Raw genomic sequence first — 25,921 nt, 5'->3', positions numbered from 1 at the left:
TTCGAAGCCTAAGGATTCCCAAAGCATGCTTTCTGGATAATTAGTTTTACTGTAGAAGCAGTTTCCAGCCATTAAGCATTAGCAGTGTTCTGGTGCCCAGGATACACCCCATTCCATTTCCCCTCCAGGCAGCCGAAGGTCTTCATTTTCTCATATAAAAACATTATTCATGGTGACCAAGAGCTCTTTCTTGGTAGTATACCTGATGTCTGTTATAGGTTAATGAGTGGATGGATAATACAACTACCATACAGCCTTAAAGGCAACCATTTGGAGGAAAATCTCAGTTTAAGAGGGAGACCGCCCATACTTGAAGCTTTATCTTGTCAAGGCTTCATATAGTTTATTTTGATGAGTATAGTGAAAGCACAGGCCATGAAATACTAAAAATGTGGTACTGTCCCTTTAATTATCTGCCAATAGCCGGGGAATCTGTAATATACCTATGATGGCTGATTTAATAAAAATATAGACCTCCTAAGTAAGAAAATTCACCTGAGATCTTGAAACAAAGTTGGCTGAGGACGCAGATCTGGGAGGAAGTATGAAGGTGTCGGTACCGTACCTCCGGCTATTGACTCTAGTAAGTCTTGGCTTCCTGCATAATCTAAACTCTGAGTTCGATATAATTGTATATCCCTTCCGTTCTGGCTTTTGTTGAAGATGGGAAAATTGAAGATTAATATATTGGAAATTATCATCATGCATTACTGAATACAGTTTTAAAATGCCCCCCCACCCCCCGCCTGAAGCTGTAAGTTCCATTCTTGGGTAAACAAGACCCAAGTTTAAACTTTCGGAAGGACTCATTTAGGTTTCTTTAACAGATTCCAAAATCTAGGGCTGCACAAATCTAGCTAAAGCAGAAGCACAGAAGCCTTTCTTAGAAGAGTTGACAGCATTAGGCATGTGTGTTAGAGTACATCAGCTCTGTCTTATTATAACGATCCCTTTTCTGAAGGATTGAAAGGAAGTGGTTTTTGCAAATCTGTGTCTACTTTTCTTTCTAAACTCCGGTGAGGGCTCTGAGAACATGACTCATGATTCATACAACTCAAGGTAAAAGCATAAATTAAAAAAGTATAAATTACGTTAGTCTTCTGTGCGGAATTTGTAGGAGTCTGACTTTCTGTCAGGAAACTCTTAGGAACCGAACTTAGTATGCCACTATAGGCTGTAATTTTCACGTCTGTCAACAAGACATTCAGAGTCTGTTAGAAGTTGTAGGAGGGAATCTCTCAAAATCTGGTTCGTTTTTACCTATCAGAAGAGAAGCTAAATACGTGTTTGACTTGAGTCAAAGTTTCTCATCTGAAAGTGACATAGAAGAGTCATGAGATTTCTGTGTACTTTATTCAGCTACGTGGTTTTGAGATGGAAAAGCACCTGTTTGGGACCACTTTGTTGTTGTTGCTTCCTGCCATCCCCCCCAGCCCTGCGGCAGCTGTTCGTTGTGCCGTCTGGCACCTTTGGCCGCTCTCTGTAGCTGCCGATCTTCTGAAAGCTGCCCCAGTTTTACACACGGCATTCCTCACTGTTCTCCCTGTGCGGAGAGGGCAAGGAGGTCTTTGTTTCTTCAGTCCGAATGCCCTCTGATTCATGCAGTTGGCTTAGCGGGCTTCATGCAGGCCTCGTCCCTGGGATAGACATTTCACCCCTCTAAGCTGCGAATCTTGGTTCAGTGTCTTTTAGTCCAGCCCGGTCTACTCCTGCCCATTCATTTTGATTTTAGAGTAAATTACCATTTCCTTTAATGATAACAAGGTACTCAGTGGCGGAGTAAACTTGCCCGATCTTGCTCTTCCATTCACCCCATTCCTTCTTTTGTTAATTCAGTTAAAGACAGAGTGAATAGCACCATATCTGTCTACTGGCCAGTGTCAGGATATACTATCTCAAGACAAAAGTAAAGCTTACCAAATATACTTCGGTGGACACTTTTTTAGAAACCAAGAACCTTTTTTTATTCCTTCAAGCTGAGCTCATTAAAGTTTGTCTATACTCCCTGTCCCAGACCCAGTTGTACTTTCCAAAATGCGTCGTGTCCCTGCTGTAAAGATTAGTCTGGTTCTTTTCCCAGCTAGCTTTAATTCTATACTGAAAAACAAGCTGGAAAAGGAACTACAAAAGCCATTTGGCAGGCTGCTATTTCTCTGTCGGTTACCATGGAAACAGTGATGGCTGAGTTGGGGGGATATTAGATAATAGCAGGAAGTTTGTGATGTGCTGGAGGTTTAGATGCCAGAAGCCTTGTTCTTCTAGCACATTACCCATGGATAAGCTCCGTCCTTCATCAGCTGAATCCTGAAAATGTGAAGGGCTTCTGTCCACCTCAGGCTAGTGAGTTGAGGCAAGTTCAGCATTTCTCAAGCCACTTCTCTCTCTAGCACCTTCTGAAGAATGTGAACTCTGTTCATAGGACCAGAAGAGGTGGTTGTAAAACCACTTCCAATGGTGGAGGCTCTGAGAGCTCCCAGTGGCTTGGAGTTCCTAGTACCTCTCTTGCTCATTGGTTTTTTTTGTCTGCTCTGGGAAGAGTGGAGTATGAAAGGTCAGTTTGATCATAAATACTGATATTTTTTCAGGACTTTAAAAGAAATGAGGATATCAGAATCCAAAATGCTGTAATACTGACTAGCTTAAATTTGAAAGGTGGATAAGCTACATGGGGCAATATTTCATGGAGTAGTGACTGACCCTTTGCCTCAGCCAGCACCCCGCTGCTGCTGGTCGGTCATCCAAATCTCTTAATCAGCCCCACTTCTGATTACAGCGTCTGTTCCGAGAAGTTAGAGGAAATACCGGAAAGAAATTGTTGATGACCGTCGTCTTTTTAATACATTCCTAAATGAAATCTAGAAAATCTGTTTTCATTTCCTGTTTCTGTCACTGATGTTGGCAAAAAGCACCTATCCACCTCATTTACATTTTCTTCTTTGTTTGTAAATGGGGTAATAATTAATTGGTAGCTACTTTATGAGAGCAGAGTTGCTGGAATAATCCGTGAATTTTTAAACTGTTAAAAATGCTAGATGCCACAGTGACTTTTCGGATTTGGAAATTGGAAAAGGACTTGAAAGGCAGTGAAGCCAAAACCCCAAGATTCCTTTGGCCTGTGAAATGGCATTCATTGAGGGAGTAGAAGGGAGACTTGGGGAGGGTGACATGTGGCCTGTGGACCAGGAATTTTTGAGCTTCTATCTCTAGGGCCATTTAATGTTTTGGAGAATGTGAGTCAGTGGATGGGTAAATGAAAATGTGCATGTTTGAGCCCATAAAACTGAGTAGTTCTGGTAGGACTTGAATTATCTTCAGACGTGAAATCCTGTGGGAGCTGGAATCAGTATTTGCTGCCTTGGGGCCTTGTCTCAGCTGGAATCCATGCCCTGACTGCCATTGGGAAGAATTAATTTTTGCCACGGATGGCCCAGTTTTGTAGTGCACTGGCAGTCCTTTTAATCTTGGAAGAACAACCTTTTCCAAAGTGATTCCTCATATTTGCATGTGCCATGATTAGGAATGCCGTGATTAGAAATGGGGTCTGCTTCCAAACTTGACTTTTTTAAAAAAACATACAATGTATTATTTGCCCCAGGGGTACAGATCTGTGAATCATCATGCTTACACATTTCATAGCACATCCCCCCCGCAATGTCCATAACCCCACCACCCTCTCCCTACCCTGCGGTCCCCCAGCAACCCTCAGTGTGTTTCATGAGATTAAGAGTCTCTTATGCTTTGTCTCCCTCCCGATCCCATCTTGTTTCATTTTTCCTGCCCCCCATGACCCCCCCACCCTGCCTCTCACATTCCTCACATCAGAGAGTTCATATGATAATTGTCTTTCTCTGATTTAATTCGCTCAGCACAATACCCTCTAGTTCCATCCATGTAGTTGCAAATGGCTAGATTTGTTTCTTTTAATGGCTGCATAGTATTTCATTGTGTATATATACCTTGTCTTCTTTATCCATTCATCTGTTGATGGACATCTAGGTTCTTTCCATAGTTTGGCTATTGTGGGTGTGGCTGCTATAAACATTCGGGTGCACATGCCCCTTTGGATCCCTACATTTGTATCTTTAGGGTAAATACCCAGTAGTGTGATTGCTGGGTTGTATGGTAGCTCTACTTTCAACCTTTTGAGGACCCTCCACACTGTTTTCCAGAGTGGCTGCACCAGCTTGCATTCCCACCAACAATGTAGGAGGGTTCCCCTTTCTCTGCATCCTCGCCAACATCTGTTGTTTCCTGACTTGTTAATTTTAGCCATTCTGACTGATGTGAAGTCGTATCTCACTGTGGTTTTGATTTGTATTTCCCTGATGCTGAGTGATGTTGAGCACTTTATCATGTGTCTATTGGCCATTGGATGTCTTTTTTTTTTTTTTTTTAAGATTTCTATTCATTTATTTGACAGAGACCACAAGTAGGCAGAGAGGCAGGTGGGGGGGGTGGGGAGACGGCGGGGTGGGGGGAGCAGGCTCCCCGCTGAGCAGAGAGCCCGATGCAGGGCTCAATCCCTGGACCCTGGGATCATGACCTGAGCGGAAGGCAGAGCCTCCAACCCACTGAACCACCCAGGCGCCCCTGGATGTCTTCTTTGCAGGAATGTCTGTTCATGTCCTCTGCCCATTTCTTGATTGGATTCCTTGTTCTTTGGGTGTTGAGTTTGATAAGTTCTTTATAGATTTTGGATACTAGGCCTTTATCTGATACATCATTTGTGAATATCTTCTCCCATTCTGTCAGTTGTCTTTTGGTTTTGTTGACTGTTTGCTGTGCAAAAGCTTTTGATCTTGATGAAGTCGCAGTAGTTCATTTTGCCTTTGCTTCCCTTGCCTTTGGCCATGTTTCTAGGAAGAAGTTGCTCTGGCTGAGGTCGAAGAGGTTGCTGCCTGTAAAACTTGACTTTTTAAAATTGTGTCCCAGTGGTAGAAATTTTTTCTCCCCTTGCCATACCCATAAGAACTGTTCCTAAGCCTTGTGGTGATGGTCTCCTCTTTCCCAAGTGCTGTTTTCATGGTAGATGACTGCTTGACTGGGGCAGAAGAGGGCTTAGTGAGTGTGAGGAAGGAGAAGCAAGGCCCCACACCAGAGCAGAGTGCGCAGTGGAGCAGCAGAGCAGGTGATGAGGTGGGGAGAGTGGGTAGGGGCCAGATCATGCAGAGGCTTCATAAGCCTCAGGAAGGAGCAGATTTTAAGCCCATTAAGAAGCACTGAAATGTGTGAAGCAGAAGAGTGACATGATCTGATGGATAATTTTACAAAGTCATTTACTGCCGTGTGGAACCTGGACTAGAGAGGAGCAAGAGCGGAAGCCAAGGGATCAATTAAGAGCTTGTTATACCTCGTGCGTACCAAGGCTGAGAAGGACAGAGGTGAACAGATTCAATGACATGAGCTCAGAGAAGCAGGGATTTGTAAGAGAGGCCTGGGAAGAATAGTCTGAAAGTGTTAATATGGAGTATCTCCTGGCTGGCTGGATGTGAGAGATGTGATCACTTTCCGTGTGAGAGGGCTTTAGGCATTTGGAATCCTGGAGGTAGCAAGGTTTCTGTTGGGACACACAAATCAAGGGAACCTTCAGAGCACATGAGGTTGGGGATCTAGGGGTGTTCGCTCATCACTGGATTGGAATTCCAGAGGACACAGAGGAAGGGTATAGGAGGGGACATCAGGTCTGATCAGGTTACGTCCAGGAACAGATTGGGAATGAGTTATGTGTTTTTGATGGATGACTGGAGAACTCTGCACTTTTTGCTGGGGGCTGGGTCAGCTGGATGTCAGGCACGGGTGACATTTGTTTCTGGTGCTGCAGTGTTGCGGGGGAGCTCTTTCAAGATAGCACTTCCTTTAAGTTGCATTTCTTGGAAATATATTGCCAAAAATGGAATCATTATTACATTAAGCCTTCTGGTTTCAAATGTGTATTCAGTGTTGCTAAAAGGACTGTAACAGTGAGGGTAAAGCCACGTTTATTTTTGCTGAAATTCAGTAACTTCTTACTCCCACACTGCCCCTGGTACTGTGTTGACAAGTCTGAACAATAGACACTGTCAGCAGTATTTCACTCTGTTTGCCTTTCCACGTGTTTCCGTCCAGAAGGAAAGGCAGGAGTTCTCGTGCTAGTCTGGTCCCCAGTGCCAAGTTTTCACTGCCTACAGAGAGGCCTCTGTTGCACTGAGCAACTGCCAGACCTCCCAGGCAAGACCTTGGTGAGGTTCTGACTTACTGAACTATGGAGGTCACCGGCCATCCCTGGTATAGGATGACCAATCACCCGTGCTAGTCCTCATGCTTCCTTAGTGTCCTCACTCATCTCACCAGAACCTTCCATGCCGAATCAGTGCCAAACATCAGGAAAGAGTTGGATAAAAATGCAAAGATTTGTTTGTGGCAAATGAGCTTAAACCTGTTTTGGACAGATAACCTCAGTGATTTCAAATCTGTATTTTTCCAGCCTTTTACTTTAGCAGATCTCATTTCAGAAACAGCTGCTTCTCTTTTTAAAGTAATGTATTTCAGATCGATATTGAGGATACAGTCATTTAAAGTGTGGTTTGAGTCAGCAGAGTAATAAGTAGAGATGACATTGTGGGGTCCTATCTTTATTTTCTGCCTGTATTTTCCATAAGTAATATATTTTGTTCATGTCAGATTAAAAAAAATGTTACCACTATGAAGAGTAAGTCCAGCTGTGTTCTTCATTGGCACTATAGGAACAACATTGCAGTCCAAATATAGCCACAAGTTTAGATGATCTATGAAGCCCTCCAGAAGCCAGCCAGCCAGGTTCTCAAGGGCAAGGGAACCCCACATTCTGATTGCAAAAACAAGCTGGAAAAAAAAAAAAAGAAAAGCGGGCTGGGCAGGGCGCTTGGATGGCTCATTCCGTTAAGTGTCTGACTCTTGATTTCGGCTCAGGTCATGATCTCAGGGTTGTGAGATTGAGCCTTGTGTCAGGCTCCACACTTACTGGGGAGGTTGTTTAAAGATTCTCTCTCTCTGCTTCTCCCCCCTACAATCCCCCTCACGCACATGCATGTGCGCTCTCTCGCTGTCTCCCTCTCAAATAAATTAAAAAAAAAAAAAAAAAAGCAGAGAGGGAGACTTATTGGCATAATCATAAGTTGGAAGGTAGGGCAAGTAGAGGGACAGGTGGCCCTCAGCAGGTTACGTAGTGGTGGCATGGGCTAACATTCAGTTTTCAGTGATCATTTCGGTCTGCAAAAAGCCTGGACCGTACTTGCCAAGCAGCTCCACCATGTATGTATCTGGTCCTTGGACCGGAGAGCTAGGGAAACCCTTTATATCTGTTACCATCTTGAGAAAATCCTTTCCTTGACTCTTACTAACATCTGGGGTGGTTTTTTCTTTGCTTGCTTACTTTTGAGGCACAAATTCTGGAATAAGTTTTCTTTTCTTTTCTTTTCTTTTTTTTAAGATTTTATTTATTTATTTGACAGAGAGAGAGAGATCACAGGCAGAGAGGCAGGCAGAGAGAGAGGAGGGAGCAGGCTCCCCGCTGAGCAGAGAGCCCGTTGCGGGGCTCAATCCCAGGATGCTGGGATCATGACCTGAACCGAAGGCAGAGGCTTTAACCCACTGAGCCACCCAGGCACCCCTGGAATAAGTTTTCTATGTCTGCAGTTTCCCTTTCCTTATAACTGAACTCTCTCTTGAAGCACCTGCCCTGTAGGTCCATCCCCACCACTTTGCTAATATCCAGATGCCATTGTCTGGAAGAACCTGTCCTTGATCATCATTCTGTTCTTCCTTGTAATATTGGTCCCAGTATTGGTCCCCGTATCCATCCCCTCTCTGCTTGAAACTCAACCATCTCTTAACTTTTTTTCTTTTTTCTGTTGGCTGGGATACTCTGTTACTTTAGCTGCTCTCAGACTTTTCTCACTGCTATTTCTCTGCCTCCTTTAAGGATTTTTCCTTTACATTCACCCCTACAATGTGGCCATTCAAGATTATTTTTGATTCTGTTATCTTTGTTTAAATTAGTTTTTAGGAGATTATAAACTGGCTATAGATTGTAAATGCCATATGGGCAAGGTCCATTTTTGTCTTCTGTGTCCCCATCATTTAGCACTGTGTGTGTGTGTGTGTGTGTGTGTGAATAAGTTGGTTGAATAAGTTAATAAACATGGCTTCAACTGTTCCTTCTTAAGGTGGAGTGACTTCTGAATCTCTTATCTCCAGCCTTGACTTTTATCTCAAGTTCCAGTCATCAGTCGTATGTGTTCAGGGGACATTCCCACTTATTTATTTATTTGTGGGGGGGACACTTCCACTTATAACAGCACATGTGACTTCTGACCTGAAAGTATAAAATCAGACTTTTTATTATTCTCTCAGAAAACTCCACAGTTCCACCTGCTGATAAGTCCATTTATGTTCATGATATCACTATTCTTGGTCAGGTTCACACATAAGTTATTTATTTATTATTATTATTATTTAAGATTTATTTATTTATTTCAGTGGGGGAGGGGCAGAGAGAATTCCAAGCAGACTCCCAGCGGAACATAGAGCCCAGTGCAGGACTCGATTTCATGACCCTGAGATAATGACCTGAGCCAAAGTTCAGGAGTCAGACACACAACTGATTGAGCCACCCAGGTGCCCCACATGTAAGTTTTTTTTTAGTTCTTCCCTGTTCTCTTAATTATTTCAATTCCCAAATCTTCTTTTTTTTTTTTTTTAAAGATTTTATTTATTTATTTGACAGAGAGAGAGATCACAAGTAGGCAGAGAGGCAGGCAGAGAGAGAGGAGGAAGCAGTCTCCCTGCAGAGCAGAGAGCCCGATGTGGGGCTCGATCCCAGGACCCTGAGATCATGACCCGAGCCGAAGGCAGCGGCTCAATCCACTGAGCCACCCAGGCGCCCCTCAATTCCCAAATCTTCTTAATTTGTTCTTGAAATGGCTGAAGAATTCATCCCTCACCTAGTGACCATCTTTACCCCAGGCTCTATTTACCACATGTCTAAAACACTAACATGTCTTTAATTCCTATCTTTTCTCTCTCATTTGTCTGTGATACCCAGATGCCAGATATTTTCAGGAAGAGGTCGATCTCTCTCCCTCTCCTCTCTTCTCTGTCTCTGTTCCACAAGTACTAACTGCCCATTTACCGTATGTCAGGTGCTGTGCTCAACTCTGAGGAGACAGCAGTGAACATGGCAAACGGGGGGCCCACCAGCATGGAGGTCTTAGGAGCTAGACAGTAATCCAGTGAACAGAGAAAGAATTACAACTTGTAGTTAGAGCTCTGAGTTTGGATTTTATTCTGAGTTCAGTAGGAATAAATGAGGTTATGACATGATCTGGTTTGTATCTGGAAGGATTGCTCAAGCTGCTGTGTGGGGAGTAGTCTGAGGAGCGGCGAGAGCAGAAGACTAAATAGAGGGGGGAGCCGGTGCTGGGCTGCCGGTTCGGACTAAGGTGGTGGCATGGGTTGAAGAGAAGTGGATGAACTTGAGGTGTGTTTTTGAGGGTGCAACTGTAGAGGTTGCCACTAACATTTTAGGTACAAGAGTAAGAGTCGAGTGACTCCCAGGTTTCTGGCCGAGTAGTTGTTGGGTAGAGGTGTTACTCACTCAGATGGAGGAGGAGCAGGGATTTTTTGCTTTCAGCTGTGGCCTTGTTTACAGAGGATTTGTAGATGGAATCAAGAGTTCTTTCTACATGCTGGGTTGGAGATGCCGGAGACTTCTGGGGGGAAGTAGGCTGCAGGCTGTTGAGGTCTGCGGGTCAGATGACAGGCTTGTGCTAGAAACATCATTTGGGGAATTGTCAGAATAACGACAGTAAAGTGATGATGATAAATAATAAATGTGCGGACTCTGTGCCTGGCCCTGTTCTGAGTGCGTTACGTTCCGCCTTCCAGTAATCCCACGACGTCAGTACAGCCGTTACCCCTGTTGTACAGATGAGGTGGGTGAAGCACACTGTTAAACCACTTGTGCAGCGTGTCCTCAGTAACTGCTCGTTGAACTGAGGTAGAACTCATCATTTAGGTGATATGGGAAGCTCTGCAGTCGCACGTCAGCACTGAGAGCAGGAGTGTAGCTTGGGGCGCCTGCGTGGCTCGGTCATTCAAGCTCAGATCATGATCCCAGGCTCCAGGGATCAAGCTCCACGTTGGGATCTCTTTTCAGCAGGCAGCCTGCTTCTCCCTTTGCCTGTCTATGTCTCTCTCTCTCTCTCTCTCTCTCTGACAAATAAATGAATAAAATCTTAAAAAAAAAAAAAAAAAAGAGATAGAGTAGCTAAAGAGGAGCAGAGAGCCAAGATTGAGCTCACTGCTTTCATCACTTTGTTTTCCAACTGAGAAGCCTTTGTTTCTACTGGAACAGAAGATAAAATGTCAGTTCCTTAGACTGTCAAATCTTTACATAATCTATGGCCAACCTCCTCTAGTGTCTTGCTGTTCCCTGTGTGCTTGCACCATTCCATGAGATCATCTCTCTGCTCTCCCTTGTGCTCACTCTCCACCTTCGTGTTCACTTAAGTCCTCTCCAGGATTCAGGGACCCACTGTAGTCTTGAAGCCTTCCCTCACGCCTCCAGTGCAGAAACTAATCATAGTTAGTGCATGTCAAGTGTTTCCGGAGAGCTCAGGAAATGAGAAATGCGTAGCAGTCTCCTGCTTTGTTCTTTCTGCTCATTTGTGTTTCGTTTTCATCAACATCTTCTTAGTAAAATGATGGAATTTTTAAAAATAAGTAGCTCATCTACTTTTCAGAGGATCAGAGAGGACTTGGAGAATCAAATTTCTCACTGTAAATTGAGATCATTAATTTGGAAGTATAGTTTGCTTTGAATGGCCTTTTCTGCTTGAGTTGGGTCACTGAGATTAAGAATATATACTTGAAATTGCATGTGTGCCTTGAGCTTTCTATCGGGCACTACTATTTGGAATGGCAAAGCAGGATCAGAGGAGCCAGGCAGATTACAACTGGCCTTGATTGGGAGCTTCCAGGCCAGATAGGATGACAAGATGTGGGCATAAAAGGAGTCATATGATGGGTCCATCAGCAGCACAGTTGGGCAGCTCTTGTGAATCTGGTCCTCAGACTTGTTTATACTGCTTAGCATTTTTAATGAAATTTGATTATTTGGCAAAATTTATTAACTCAGGAGGGATAAATGGGATAAAAATCCCATTTATCAGCTTCCCTGGAAAACCTTGAAAATCAGACAGCCCCGAGGGAACAATGAGCCAGAGCTACACCTGTCTGCACACCCCATGCTCTCTGGTTCCCCATGGTCTTCACTCCCTGCTGCACTGACTCCTGCCCTCACTCTTCATTTATGCTGCTTGCTGGTGTTTGTGACCCTTACGGATCAGTCAGGGTGCCGTGTGATTAGGACAGGAAGTGTGACGGGATTTCAGAAGGAATGGAGATCACTTGGAGAGCACAGTATAGTGGAAAGAATATAAGCTTTAGTGCTAGACAGATCTAAGTCCAAATACTAGCCCTGCCTTCCACCTGCCAGCCTTCTGCCTTAGAGATATGCTTTCCCTGCAGCTCCCTTTGCTTTTGATAAAATGGAAGATATCACCGCCCTTACAGGGTTGTGGTGCGCATTAGCAGTGATGTACATATAGTTCCTAACATGCCTGGTATCTGGGCAGCATACATTGGTTGATCCTGTCCAGAAAGTCTGGCAGGGTGCCTTGGTTTAAGTATTTGGAAAATGTTACAAAAAGAAGCCTCGGGGTGAGGGGAAGCCAAATACCAGGTAGATGAAAGAGTTACGTCTAAAAAAGCATATACTTTTTTTTGTTAATCAAAAATTTGGAAATGCAGTTATATATTTAACTTCCCCCAGGATGAGAAAAGACTTGCTAAGCATAAAACCCATGAAGCAGAACCAAAGAAAAGTCAGAGTTGACTCTGAAAGTTTTTGAGCTACTCTGTGTTAATATCAACATAGTTAAAGGACAAATAGCAAATGAGAAAAAAGTATTTGCACAAAGTACGACAAAGGGTAAGTATCTTACTGTCTGTGGTTACAGTTCGATAAGAAAAATGCTAACATCCGGTAGAACAATGGACAAAGAATGTGAACAGAGAGTTTACAACAGAATTAATGCAAATAGCAAATAGGCATGTGAAAAAATGTTGAATGGGGTTAGTAAAGAACTCCCTGTTTGAATAATGAATTGTTAGTTTTCCCCTCAATTTTTTTTCATCATTGTCAGTTGGTAATGTTCAGTATCAGTGATGTGACCAGAAGGTAGGTACTGTACTATTTTCCTGATGGAATAATAAATTGCCACAACCTTCTTAAGAAAGCAGTTTGCTAGTATAAGTCAGAATGCTTTAAAGTTCATATCCTTGGATCCCATCTTCCATTTTTGAAAATTTATCCTTAGAAAAATACTCAGAAATGTTTTGCCTGGGATCTACTTGTAGTAGGCTTTGTTTCTTTGTTTCTTTCTTTCTCTTCCTTTCTTTTCTTCTTCTTCTTCTTTTTTTTTTTAGCAGTACTGGTGTATTAAAATCTCAGTGTCCAACAGTGAGTACCTCGTTGCTATATTCTTAACATTAGCACACTGACTGACCTATACAGTGGTCAAAAAATATTTGCGAGTGTAAAGAAGGAAAGATACGTACATATGAAGGAATATTATATAACTCCATTTCTGAAATACTGTACATTTGAGGTGTAAAAACATGTTCATAATATAATGTTCAAAATGTAAAGTACATGATTGTGTATATAGAATGTTTCCTCTACGTGCATTGCATGAATTCGGGATGATAGGATTATGTTTTCTCGGTGCTCTTCCTCCTCCAGCACGCACGTACTGATGTGTGTAATAGGCGCTGAGCATGTTTCCAAAGGGTAAGACAACACTCTGTTCACGGAGTTTATCGGAGAGGAGGAAGGCAGGCAGCAAACCAGTAATTTCCGTGTGTCATTTACTTTAGTGAACTCGTGTCACTTTTATCCTGTAGAGAGAAAAACTCTGCTGCTGCTGATTTTCAAACATCAATTGTTGGTTGTAATTTCTAAGGCATGTTTTTGGGACAGGAAAGGAGCAATTACATGAAGAACCTACGTAGAGCTTGTGAAATGTGAAGTTACCTTTCCAGTGAAAAGAAACATGTTTAGGTTTCCTGTCTGTTGAATGGTTAGTAATGACAGAACGACAAATACACCCAGACTTTTCCCCTGAATACCATTTTCCTAACGGAAACCGAGTAGGCTGAGGTGGGAGTATAGAATTCGGGAAGGCCCAGGGCTCCTTGGGAATCATAATTGTGTGTTCAAATGAACTGGCTGTGCTTGGGGAGGAGGGGAGAGTGTTGGTCAGCATTAACATAAAAGTATATATTTTTTGCATTTTTTCATCTGCTTGTGCAATTTTGTGTGGAACACCAAATCATCGACAACAAAACCCACCCTACAGACTGACTGTGATCCTAAAAAGCCTCTTTTTTTTTTTTTTTTTTTTTAAAGTAAGGTCTGTGCCCAGTGTGGGGCTTGAACTCATAGCTCTGAGATGAAGAGTCACATGCTCTACTGACTGAGCCAGGCAGGCGCCCCTGAAAAGCCTCTTTTAACTGGGATCATGGATGGAAAATTTTATCCCAAGCAATGTTTTTTTTAGGGGTGTGTTCTGTTTTGTTTTGAAGAAAGACCTGAGTAAATCAGAAGGGTCACAGAGCCCTGTTTTGATAACTTAACCATGCTTAATGGCTGTGAATGCACTCCTCTAAACAGTCTGACCCTTGCTTCCAGCGTGGCTTACCCATTTATCAATTTGAGCCTTTATGCATAGCCACGTGAGCTCTGTCGGCCTTTTATCTGCTTCCTGAGTGGAAAAAGTCTCCCTGTGTCTTGGTTAAGTTGAAGGGTAGCTCTGGGCTCTCTTGGCACTCTGGCCTCAAGACAAGAAGGACGCATTTGTGAGCTCTGTGTTGCCTCAGCAGAATCCCTTGCCTCTTTTCTGTCTCCTTCTGCAGATTAGAACGTGCTCTCTGAGCCCAGGGTGTTGGAAGGGACAGAGAGCAAGCAGCAGAGTGATGACATCACCTCGTGCAGTGCATGCCCTGGGCACCGGCATCTCTTTCAGGGACTGGTCAGGAGTAGCTCTCTCCCAAGTGAAGGGTCTCCCTCTTTTGCTTTTAGGTACAACTAAACGTTACACTGGATGTAGTATGTGTAAAAGCAACCCGAGGCTTTCTCTCATTGGAAAATGCAGATCTTAGGAACGTAAAGTGGGACATGGCCCTGTGGACCGTCGTTTTCCATCGGGGCTGGTATTTCCCCTTTGCATGTGGAACTCTCTCTCACTTGCTGGCTCTGTTCCCGCTTCATGTTTCCAGGCAGAACTACAGTGCTTACCCCTTCTCTTCCACTGGCCTTGGCACCCCCTCCTTCCCAGGAATGCTTTTCTGTTTGAAGAGATCTTCGTCGCAGACTTGGCTTCATGTCTGGGTAGCGCCTTTCCTCTCTACTTTGTTTTGTGTCCCTGTCCTCGTGTCTGTGCTTGAGCTACAGATGAAGGTCCCACTGCACTCCCAGAGTATGCAGTGTGCAGAGGGCAGGAGAACATCTGCTCCTCCCTATCTTGAACCTTGATCTGGTAGCTGACTTTACAGCTTTAATCAGGGAACCTTGAGCCCTCTAAGTCTCACGGACAATGCACTCCCTTCTGTCTCTTTTCTCCAGTAGGATGTGCATCTCCTCTGGTTGGAATCCTTTCTTTCAGAGAGCCTCCTCTTCTCTGGGTGCAGGGGGGCCACCCAAGGACAGGGTCACCTTCCCACCACTCTCTGGTTGGCTGAGGGGTCAGAGGTTAATGCTGCAGTGCTTACTCGCTTCTGGAAAAGAAAAGGTGACAGGCACAATTGAAATCAGTCACCGAAACCAAAAGTTGTTTCAAACATTGCTATATCTTCTGCCTGTTAAAGTTATGACTGTGCTCCACGAAGTCCCTGCCAAGGGTTGGGACCTGGAACTTAAACTGTTTATGCAAGTTCATTATTGTTTTGATTTGGTTTTTCCTGAGGGAAATCATTGTAAATAATTATGTTCTCAGAAGCACCCCTACAATAATAAACATAAACACAGTATTGCAGGGAAATCTATCCTGCAGTAACCCAAATGCAGTCCTTTGCATCAGAAGTGAAGTAGACGGATGGGTGCATCTGCCCAGAATGGCAGTGGAAAGATCAGGAAGCTCGGGTCTCAACTCTTGACAAGCTCTTTGAACTCGCCCCTTTGTCAGCTGTGAAGGAGGAGTGACCCTCACCTACTGGCTGTTTTGCAGGCAGGGTCTGAAGCTTCATTAGAGTACTGGACGTGAATTAACTTGGAGCTTACTGGAAGAGAGGGGCGATGTAAATACAAGGCATTTCTGTGTGAAGTGCTCAGGAGTTGTGGTCTGTGCTTCAAGGCTTCAATGGCCAGTCTCAGTCTGCAGCATTGTTCTGGGCAAGCCAGAGCTTCCTTCTTTAAGAAAATCTTGCTGTTGACTGTTCTGCAAAGAAACAAGATTATATCTCCAAGACACCAGAGGAGCTATAGGAAGAGTTGTAACCAGTTTTAACATAGGCACCGATTAATGAATTAGCAGAAATTGTAAAAAGGCAATGAGAACTCACTACACCGTGTCTTGTTTAAAAGCCCATTTTTTCCACACAGACTGTGGCAAAACACAGAGCCCAGCATAAAGCAGATGTGAAGAGTTCTTATAGAAATAACTTAATTCCTTCACAGGCCAGAATGGGCTCTTCTGCATTTTACATGCGAATGACAGTATCTGGCACTTAACGCTGTACTTACTGTGCGCCAGTCTCCCGGTGAGGGACACAGACCGCATCAGTGGAGGCTCCAGCAGCCCTGTGTGGCAGGTCCTGTCGTCATCCCCAAACTAAGGTACAGAGTGGTGACACAACTTGCGCAAGGCCAGACGGCTGCCGCGGACGGAGCCAATAGATGAGTCCCGACTGCGTCGCTGCGGGGGGGTTTGCACTTCTAGACCACTGCCAGGTTCCATGGCATCTTGACCACACAAGCAAAAACCGTAGTGCAATGAATGCTGTTTTCTAGGAAGAGAACGGAGACTACACGTACGTGGAAAGAGTGAAGATACCCTTGGATCATGGGACCTTGTTAATCATGGAAGGAGCGACACAAGCTGACTGGCAGGTGAGAACATGCACGGAATTTGGATTCACGTGGAGGCGGTGCCCTGACGGCTTCTGATCATTCATTTCTCTAGTAAATGTGAAAAACAAGTTGCTTTTATCATGAGCGAGAGGTGGTACAGTGACACCAATTTCCAGGAGTTTGGATTCTGACAGTCAGATGGACCTCCGCAGCAGGGGCATCCAGTAGAACTTTCTGTGACAGTGGAAACATTCTGCATCTTCTAAGGCCCCGTGTTGTAGCCGCTGGACACACACAGCTATTATTGGGCTTCTGAAATGTGGCTAGTGTGTTGAAGGACTGAATTTTTAATTTAACTTAAGTTCATTACAATAGCTTGGGGTAGCCAGTGGGTGGCTGCCGGGTGGCGCAGCTTCTCACCTTAGGCGGGGCCCTCTTAAAACCGGGTCATCTTTAAGGTGTGCAAGTTCATGGAAGAACACTTAGCCTGGGAGCAGAATCTCATGCCTGTCTTTGGTCTCCATCATTTATGTGTTGCCTTGCGAGATTTGGGAACATGGCAGGAAGCTGCGAGGAAGAGCAGCAATTAGAAAAGATAAACACAATACCTCAGTGTGAGGGCGCTGGCTTATTGGAGTGATGGGGATGGGGGAGATTTGCTGCAGAGAAGATAACCTTTCTCCACAAGATTTCAAAGAGCTTACTGATGCTCGTGGGGGGTTGAGAGGGGATGAAGTCAAAATACGTCCATGTCCTCATAAATGTGTTTATGTCAGAATTATTTATATTTCCGTTTAGCATCGAGTGCCCAAAGAGTACCACTCTAGAGAACCGAGAATAAACCTGACCTTTCGGACAGTTTATCCAGACCCTGGAGGGGCGCACTGGTGATGTGAGAGCTTTGAGAGAGAAGCTGTGCTGAGACTGAGCAAATCTTCCGCCGTGAAGAAACTTCCAGAGGCTGGTCCGGCTGATCTCGCAGGGAGGCTGTTCAGAAGACAAGGGTGGGATTTGCTTCCTGGCTTCAGAGTCCTATTAAATGACAGCCAGCGGGTCATGTTCATACTATGTTTACTGTGGGAACGGTCCTCCCTAATCACATCTTGAAATCACAGAGCTTCTTTAGGTTCTTTAGGCAAATTAAAAACTGCTGTGGCTGTGCTCACAGTGGGTTTGTCCGTAAGCAGTTTCTCCGCCCCCCCCCCCCCCCCCCCCCCCCCCCCCCCCCCCCCCCCCCCCCGCTTCATTTGAGGCACTGTGAATGGGCTTTGCCTCCGGGGTAAAACGCACGTGTTTGTTCCTTGTGACTTTGTGAAGTAGGATATAAACATGTGTCAGTGACCCTGGAGCCCTCTACAGGCAGACAGCTGCCGAAACCCAAACAGAGGGGGCCTCACAGAGCCTCGTGGAAGTCTGCCTTGACTCCTCAACATCTTGGCTTCCGTGCTTTCGTAATGGAAAGCTGCATATTCTAGGAGCACTTTATTTAACTGAGTCTCCTTCCTGGGACAGACCCAGACGGGTTACAGGCCTCTGAACGAAGAGTGGAGGCCGTGTCTTGTCACCCAGCCATCTTTAGGCAGCAGTCTAGATACTTGTAATATGAGAGGAAACTGTCCCCTCCGAGACAGAAGTAATAGAGTGATGTCATGAGAAATTTAGGCTGAAGAGCAACAAATGTCCGGCTAGTGACAGCTGTCCCACATAGACGAGTTTCCCCTAGAGAGTGACTTGAGTCATTTAAACCCAAGCCAGTGAGAAGCAGGAACAGCCCTCTGGGGTTAGACTCGGTTACCTAATAGTTGTCTTTACCTTAAGTTCCGGGAGCCCTGTGACGAAAGCTTTCTTCTGACTCAGTGCTGTCTTAGACACAGCTCCTGAGATTCAGCAGTCCATGATGTCACCAAGGTTCCCAAAACAGAACAGAGTGGCTGCCCTTTCTTGCCTCATAAAAATCACGTGTCTTCTTGACCTCTTGACTTAGGAGCACTGGGCTGGATTGATTCCAAACCAAGATAGGGAAAACTCAAGAGAAAGAAAATGGAATCAAATAGATGAAAATAGGACAAGAGAGTTTAGAGTTTCTGTAGCTGCCTGCTGGGAAAACGTACAGAGCTTTCTTGCTTTTGGTCTTGTTTCCATTCCGTTCTGGAAGATGGATTGGCTTTGGCGATGGTGGTAAAGTGCCAAAAACTGGGCAGGCTCTTCCCCGGAACTCAGATGTAACACCAGGCCTGGTGGGCCCTGCTTTCTGACAAACTTTCTGGCTTTTCGCATTGGGGTTCCTCCTCCCCCCGCCACTTTTTTTTTTTAATGTTTTACATGTGGACTTTCTGTAAGAAATACTAAACGCTTTATAAAATCTGAGCGTCACACCAAGCCTTTCAGTGAGGGCAATGCAAATCACCATAAAAGCCAAATAAAACCTCTAATTCCTAGCTGTTTTCCTATTAAACAAAACCTGGCCAGGGTGGTACAGCCGGCTTCAGTTGTGAGTTTGATGCATGACATTGGGAAATTCTTCTTCCGCTCCCAGAGACGAAAGAACTGGCAGCTGGTTCCCAGTGTCACGGCATCCCTCCTAATGTAGGGTCACGGCCTCCCCTTGTGTCAACTGCACATTTGATCTCTTCACTCATCGCTGCCATGGCTGTCGGGGAAATGAGTTCCTACTTGACAGCCGACAGCCTGAGCCACCGGCCAGGCTTCTTCAGCTGAGAGCAGCGGTCTTGGCTTTTGTTCCTTGCTGCCCAATGCTAGAGCTACCCCTTATACACACACACCTTTTTTTTTTTTTTTTTTTTTAACCACGAAGATAATGTCCCTTTTGAAATGACAAGTAAGTACTTGCCATAGAGTTAAAGTACAGGGTTTAGGACTGCACGGGGATTTTCAGAGCCTGCAAAGGATGTCCCTGGACTGCACTGACCTGTTGCTGTGTTTTACTGGCCTTAGATCCTCCCTAGGAATTAGGGGCTGAGCTGCTTTGCCAACATTACTTGTAAATCAGAGGAAGCAAATACAACAATGTAGCATGAAGAAAAACAGATTTAGTTTTTGCTTTTTTTGAGCTTTAATAATCTACTAGGAACTGTCCTGGAAGCTTTTTCTATGTAACCCCTTATCCTCCCCAAAGCCTGGCAGGAAAGAGGCGCTCTTCCCATTGTAGAGACCAGGTAGCTGAGGCCCCCACAAGAAGGGCTAAATGATTTAATAGGACTTCCAGACAGCAGAACCAGAACTCAAACCACAGGTGAATCCTTAAGCTGCGTGCTTTTTCTTGTGCCTTGATGAATTTAGGCAGAATTGTTGACTGGGCATCCCTGGCCCAGCTCGCCCCTGGACCCCATTGGCAGAGCGGACCACCAGGCTGCATTGTTTGTCCTCTGGCTTTTCTTTGTCCTCAGGCATCTGCATCTCCTCTCTTCCTGATCTACGTTAGCAGCTCCTAGTCAGAAACCGGGCTGCCAACTGGACGCCTAGTCGGCCACTTAACTAAGGAAGCTTATTTTGGGGGGAGAGAATCCAGTTTCTGGCAAGTTAGACAAAGTCTCATCCAACCTTCCTGTGACCCAGAACAATGTTTCTGATCGTATCCCAGATGTGTGATTCCTTCGTCTCTCGATGCTCATCTGTGAGTCCCTCTGGGGGCTCTGCGTGACACCCAAACTCACGAAGCTTCTTCTTGATACTTAACGACAGCACTGTTACAGTCAGCACACAGCCCAAAGAACCCAGGTCGGCTTGTACCCTAAAGAGGTCTTGACGACAGGCAGCTTGCCTCAGGACAGTGTACACCCGGTATCCGATTCTATCCTCCATCTTGAAATCCCGATTCACGTTGTTGACTAAACCACCAGCTCTGGTGGCATGGACAGTTCGTGTTAAGTTTGGAGTTATGCAAGCTCATAAACCTGACATTGCCTTGTGGCACTCCCATCTCTGCAGCCTCCGTGGCTGATAATGACCTTGCGCCAGTGCATGGTAGGTCTGCCTGGACCTGGACCGCAAGTGGCGATCTCCTGAATCGTGTCATGGCAGCCCCACTAGAGGGAGGCGGGTCCTGTGCTGAGCAGAACGCTCCTGTCGGACTGTAGAGAAATCCTCGACACGTGACGGGTCCCTGCCCTGCTGGGAATACTTCTTCCTTGAATTCTGGCAGCTTTTACTTGGCTGCAGAATATCCAAGACCCACTTTGCCTTTTCTGGTCATAAACACACTTGTAAAGTGTTGAATCTGAAGCCTTGATTGCTTTATTTTTCTGAAGATGCTTTTGAAAAAGCTGAATGTTTCCATAGCAATGCATTCTGTTTGTTTAAATCTTTACTTACACGTGGTTCCACCCACTCGCTCTCCTCAGAAGGACCTGGTCTACAACTGTCCCCTTCCCACCGCCCCATTTTCTCCTTGGAAGGAACCGTCGTGGGAGAGCCCGGTCAGTTTTGTGCTGCTGGAATCTAGTCTTAGGGCGATTCCTGAGTCTGAGGGTCAACCGGGAATGACGTTGATGTTTGTTTATTAGAGCGGAACACAGACTAGCAGTGCCTTTTCCCGTGGCTTAGCCCTGCTACGCTGATTTACAAGTGCCTTTCCCAGCCTGCGAACAGAGCCCCCTCTTGGGCTGGGCTATCTTTTAGGGTTAAAACTGGCCGAGGGGCCTGGTGTCAGAGCGCAGTACAGGACAGGGTAAGTGAGGCAGGACACTTGCAGCCAGCGTTACAGAAAAGATTGCTTCTCAGGTGAGCCAGCACCATGCTGACCAAGGTCTGTGTGACAGTGTTGTCATTACAGTTCCATCTGCGCTGTCACACGCACTCCCCCACACACTCCCTGAACACCGGGGACAGTCCCTTTTCTCAGGGGGCTCCAGAAGTGTGGGCATGTTCAGGCAAGATCCTAGCCTCTGACCGCACTAGCTTTTAACTCTGGACACAAATGGTAGGTTTCTGGATGGGAAGGAAAGATGAAAGCCAGAAGGGAGTTTCCAGAGTATACTGTGTTGGGTCTGGGGTGCCTGGGTGGCTCCATTGGTTAAACATCCAACTCTTAGTTTCCGCTCAGGTCATGATCTCCTCTGTCATGAGATCAGTCCCGCATGGGGCTTGGCACTCAGTGCAGAGTCGGCTTGGGTTTCTGTCCCTCTCCCTCTGCCCCTGCCCCCACTCTTGCTCTTGGGTGTGCACGTGAGCATTTTCGCTCTCTAAACGAAACAAAAACAACTATATTGGACCTGTAACATCCCTAATCTGATTTCTTCCTAAAAGTCACCCTAATGGGGTCGTTTTCTCATTTTTTAATCAGCTGGAGGAGCATGTACCTAGAGAATGATCAGATCCTGAGATCTGGTGTCCTGGGGTGGGCTAGAAGAGGCCCGTGGGGCTGCTTGTCAGCAGGCCTTCTGTGTTGTCTTCGGGCTTTCCCCAGCCCTGGCCCCAGGCATAGCGGACAGCTGCAGTCCCTCCAGCCCCAGGAGAGATTGCTTTCTTGGTCCCTTCACCAGAAGCAGCATAGAGACACCAATCAGAGCCTGGGAGCCTAGGAGCTTTTCCCCTGGGACAGGAACCAAAAAGAAGGGGGGGGCCGTGTGATCAGGTTACAATTAGCTGCCTCCTGCAGGAAGGGCCTGCTGAGCAGCACACGTGATAATCCAGATGCCCCTGAAAAGGCCATCAGAACACATACACCCTCCTGGCTTGATGTGGCTGATACGTTTCCGGCTGCTGCAAGGGGCTACCTCCCCCATCCAAGAGGCTGGGGCACGAAGCCACCCTCCAGGCCCTTCTCCAGATGCTGTGAAGGCCCGAGTCTGTCCCTACGCCACTGGCTCCCACCCGGCCCTTCCTGGTCTGTACTTGGAAAATAGGTATGAATGAGGCTCTCCAGGAGCAGAATCCACACCTCCCAAAACAATGCTCGTTTGAGGGCTCTATCCTCCCTGCCTAAAGAATGTGGGATGGGTGGATAAGGATGCCACAGGCCTGGGGCTGCTTCCCAGACTGGGCCAAGTGTGTTCAGGCCACAGACCACCCAGGCAGGTCTCAGAAGAAGTGTCTTCCTCTGCCCTTGTTGGTTAGAGAAAAGTTTTCTGGAATGTTTCCCCTGAAAATGTCTAAGGGATTAGCCACTCATTTCTTCCCAGCACCCTCTCTCACATAGTAGCTTTTCGTTTCCATTCACCTGCAGTGAAGGGGAAGGGAAGACAGCTAGTCCAGAGGTAAGAAATCCAGGGAGAGTCTTAATGTCTGGCTTCCCTCTCACTGTCCCCCTGTCCCCCAGTTTGCCTCCTCCAGCAGCCTCCTGCCTCGTGCTGGGAGGAGGTGGGCCCGAAAGGAGAGCAGTGCACTCTGGCGCGTGCCTGCCCTTTACCTCCCCAATACCGTGAGGGTGAAGGTTAGGAACTGCTCTCCCTGTTGGACAGGTGAGGAAGCCAAGGTCCGGAGGTGCTCATGCGGGGGGGCACCTGGCCTGTGAGGCAGAACCAGCAGGAAGACCAGTATCAAGTGCCTAGGCCATTGTTCTTTCCACCACTCGGGTTCTGTGACCTCCTTTGAGATTTCTGGCCCAAGGCCGCACTTGGGGACAGGCGGGAACACAGACACAGACAGCCCAGAAAGTCACACTGCCTGCGGGGCCGCCCTCCAAGGAGAGGTCTTGGCCGTCTGCGCTGCACCGGTCAGGGGGCTCCATGCGTGGCCAGAGTCCCTGCTGCAGCTGGGGGTGGCCGCCTCCCGCCGAAAATAGTGCAGGCCAAGCCCCGCAGCAGCCGAGGAGGGCAGGGAGCTGACAGTTTGGGGCAAGACGGGCCTGAGTCAGCCTTGTGAGGGGCGAGCCCCCCTCTTCCAGTGCCGCAGGCACAGGGGGAATTAGGGAGCAGCCGCGACACCCCACGCCTGCCCCAGCCTCCACGTCTGCCACGGCCTTGTGGGAGCAGCGTCCACCTGAGGCCGGCAGACCGGGGCTCAAGTCCCACTCTGCCCTTTCCAGCCGAGTCCCCTCGGGCCACACAGCCCCCGAGCCTGTTTCCTCAGCCGCGCAGTGGACACAGAAGAGCCACCTCTCGGAGCTCTCTGGAGGGCCGAGATCACAAACGGAGCACTCCTGACGGTAGTGTGCTTGTTCACGTCTGTCATAGGCCGGCCGGCCCTCGTGCCCTACTGACCCCCGCTCGGAGCCGCCCCCTGGCTGAGTGATCCCTCGGCAGCTGACGATGGCCCTGTGACCCTGCCTTGCCTCTTGGCAAGCTCCCCGGGCGCCCACCTCTGTTGCTGGCTGGGCTGTGAGGGGAGGCCCAGAAGCTTGCGGGGCGGGGGGTGGGGGGCGGCGCGGATGGGGACAAAACGAAATTGTCCCTGAGCGAGGCTGATCACATTAAGATCTGGCTGCACTTAAGCGTCTCCTGGGAAGTTGTTCAGACCAAGCTGACGAAAGCCCCCAGATGCCAGAGTGGCCTCACAGCAAGGCTCCGCTCCCTCTCAGCAGCCCTGCCACATGCTCCCCAGGTGACTGGTCTCTTAATGCCCCATCCCTGGCCTCATTCCACTGGCCTTTCCCCCTGGGGCAGTGTTCAAGCCTCCCCAGCCCGGCGGACAGGCCACCAACCAGGCGCAGGCGCACCCCTGCCAGTCACATTGTTTTCTCGTCCTTGCTGGCAGTTTCTAGATTCTGTACAGAACGCCTCGGCCTGGAAGATTAAACCAGACAGCCGGGCTGGAATTCTGTTGGAGACTGGGGCTTTTAGGCCCACAGATTGTGTATCAGATGCGGCAGGAACGTGTAAAAGGAGGACACGGCCCCTTCTATTGCAGAGAGGAGGAAGCCAGCGGGGACGTATTCGCTCGCAAAATTAGTTTTTATTCCGGACTACAAAAGGAGTGTTTTTTGCAAGAAATTAAAAAGAAAGATAAAAAGGAAAATCCCTTGTAACTTCACAACCAGAAGCAACAGCACTTCACATTTTGCAGTACATTTTTTCTACATATTTGTATCCTAAAAAAAAAAGGACAGCTTCATACTGAACTCATCATTCTGTAGCCTTTTCCCATTTATCAAGAACCCGAGTGGGCGACATTAACCGCTGTCCTGTAACATGGCTCTGAATGGCTGCATAGTATTGTATGTAGTTGTGGCGTCGGGTAACCAGTCCCATTGTGCTGGGTGTTTAGATCTTTGCTGTTGTCATCGTCGGGGTGGTTTTGCTATTATTAGTAACTGTTCTGTTGGTTTGGGAACACAGGAGAAGGGATGGTGGGAGGCAGGGTGGTGTCATAGCAAGGAGCCCAGGATTTGGCCTCGTTCAGACTTCAGTTCGAATAAAAAGAACAGGTAATGTTTCCATAGAGCCTGGATCTGGTGCCAGGCACTGTGTTAAGTGCTTTACGTATATTAACTCGTGATTTATTAACCCTCACAGCAGCCCAGGGACTGGGAGCTATTTTTATCCCCATGTTACTATTCAGGAAACAGAAGCACCATCCCGTCCCTTATGTGGCCGTCCTTGTGGCTAAACCTTCATGCACATCTATTATTTTTGCTTAGAATACATTCCTAAAAGTGGGGTCCTTGCCCAGATTTGGAAGGCTGTGCCTACTTCTAAGGCCTTGAATTGATCATGTAAATGGCTTTCCAAGAAGGTGGCACCAACTTCTCCCAGTGATGTCTGAGCATATCTGGAAACTCACGCTGTGCTTTAAGGACTAGTAACAAGCCAGGCTCTGCACTCACCATTCCCCAGAGCTTCTCTCGGGGAAGGAGAAGCAAGCAAGCATTCGGGATGTCCTGGGGACCATTAGCATTGAGGTCAGATGTTGTGTCGTTTGTTGGGAAAACAAGACAAACACTTGAAACACCTCTGTGACAAGGTGACTGGGAAGCAAGGGGCCCTGACAGTGAGGGCTGCAGGGCTGGGAGGAGCAGGAGATACAGTTTGGGGTGGTGGTCAGGAGAGGCTGCCTGGTGGAGGAGGCCCTGGGAGAACGGGGAGGACTGGGAAATGATGGTGGGGGTCCTAAGTGGCTTGTGTTGGGGCGGGGGGCGGGCTGTGAGCTGGAGGACGGACAGTGAGGGAGGGAGAGGGGCCCAGATCAGGCCTGGGAGTCACGGCGGGCTGGGAACAGTTTTCAGGAGGGATGAGGGGTGGGGCTGCAGGTGGGAGGGCCCACGGGGCAGGAGCCCAAGCAGAGAGATGGAGACCCCCAGGACAGCTGAGGAGAAACAATGTTGGGGTTTTTGGTGCTAATAACACCCTTTCTTGCTGTGAAAGCTGAAGTGAGTAAAACAGACACAGGACTCAGCTACAAGATCAAAACACCAGTGTTCTTACTGATAACCCTGAATGGGAGACCTTGGCTTATAGCCATGATCACAGTCAGACTTCTCGCTACTCCTTCACCGAGTCTAGGGACACCCTGGGGTACATGGGGCACCCTCTTCGGGAACCAGCACAGCAAGCCCTGTCCCGACCAGCTGCCATCCCCCCGAGCCTGTGAGGAGGGAGATTCCCCTAACCCGGTTCCTCCTCCCAAGCCTACCTCTCAGGGAAGTCTGTGCTGCCATCCTGGAGAAAGAAAGGGGTGCAGGAGAAGGGTGGGTGCTGCCTTTCCGGTGTTCTGCCCCCCTGAGAGCGGGGCAGTCGCTTCCTCATTGCAGGGTAAAGTCAGACATACTCGCTCCCATCCCCTTGGTGTCGTCTTCCCGCCCAGCCCAGGATGCTCTGGGGGAAGGTGTGCCAGGAATCAGCCTGGCAGGGTAGTGCCGAGGTATACACCTTGGGGCCG

General features: G+C 47.2%; 1 protein-coding gene across 9 annotated transcripts in view; it reads left to right on the top strand.

Annotated features, from left to right (window-relative positions):
• ALKBH3 (alkB homolog 3, alpha-ketoglutarate dependent dioxygenase) overlaps positions 1-17,308 on the top strand; it is a 37,000-nt gene extending 19,692 nt beyond the window's left edge. For 8 of the 9 annotated variants that reach the window (XM_046016742.1, XM_046016741.1, XM_046016738.1 and 5 more), the window contains 2 exons: positions 16,088-16,186; positions 16,946-17,308. In XM_046016742.1, coding sequence (XP_045872698.1) covers positions 16,088-16,186; positions 16,946-17,038 — 192 coding nt within the window. In that variant the 3' untranslated portion in view covers positions 17,039-17,308. Of the gene's footprint in view, positions 1-16,087; positions 16,187-16,945 lie in introns of those variants that run through there. The other variant, XR_006820042.1, reaches the window with a different exon arrangement.
• Positions 17,309-25,921: the final 8,613 nt, after the last annotated feature.

This window comes from Meles meles, chromosome 8, assembly GCF_922984935.1.
Source record: "Meles meles chromosome 8, mMelMel3.1 paternal haplotype, whole genome shotgun sequence".
Lineage (NCBI taxonomy): Eukaryota > Metazoa > Chordata > Mammalia > Carnivora > Mustelidae > Meles > Meles meles.
The sequence above is the reverse complement of the archived record's forward strand: the minus strand, read 5'-3'. Positions and strand labels throughout refer to the sequence as shown.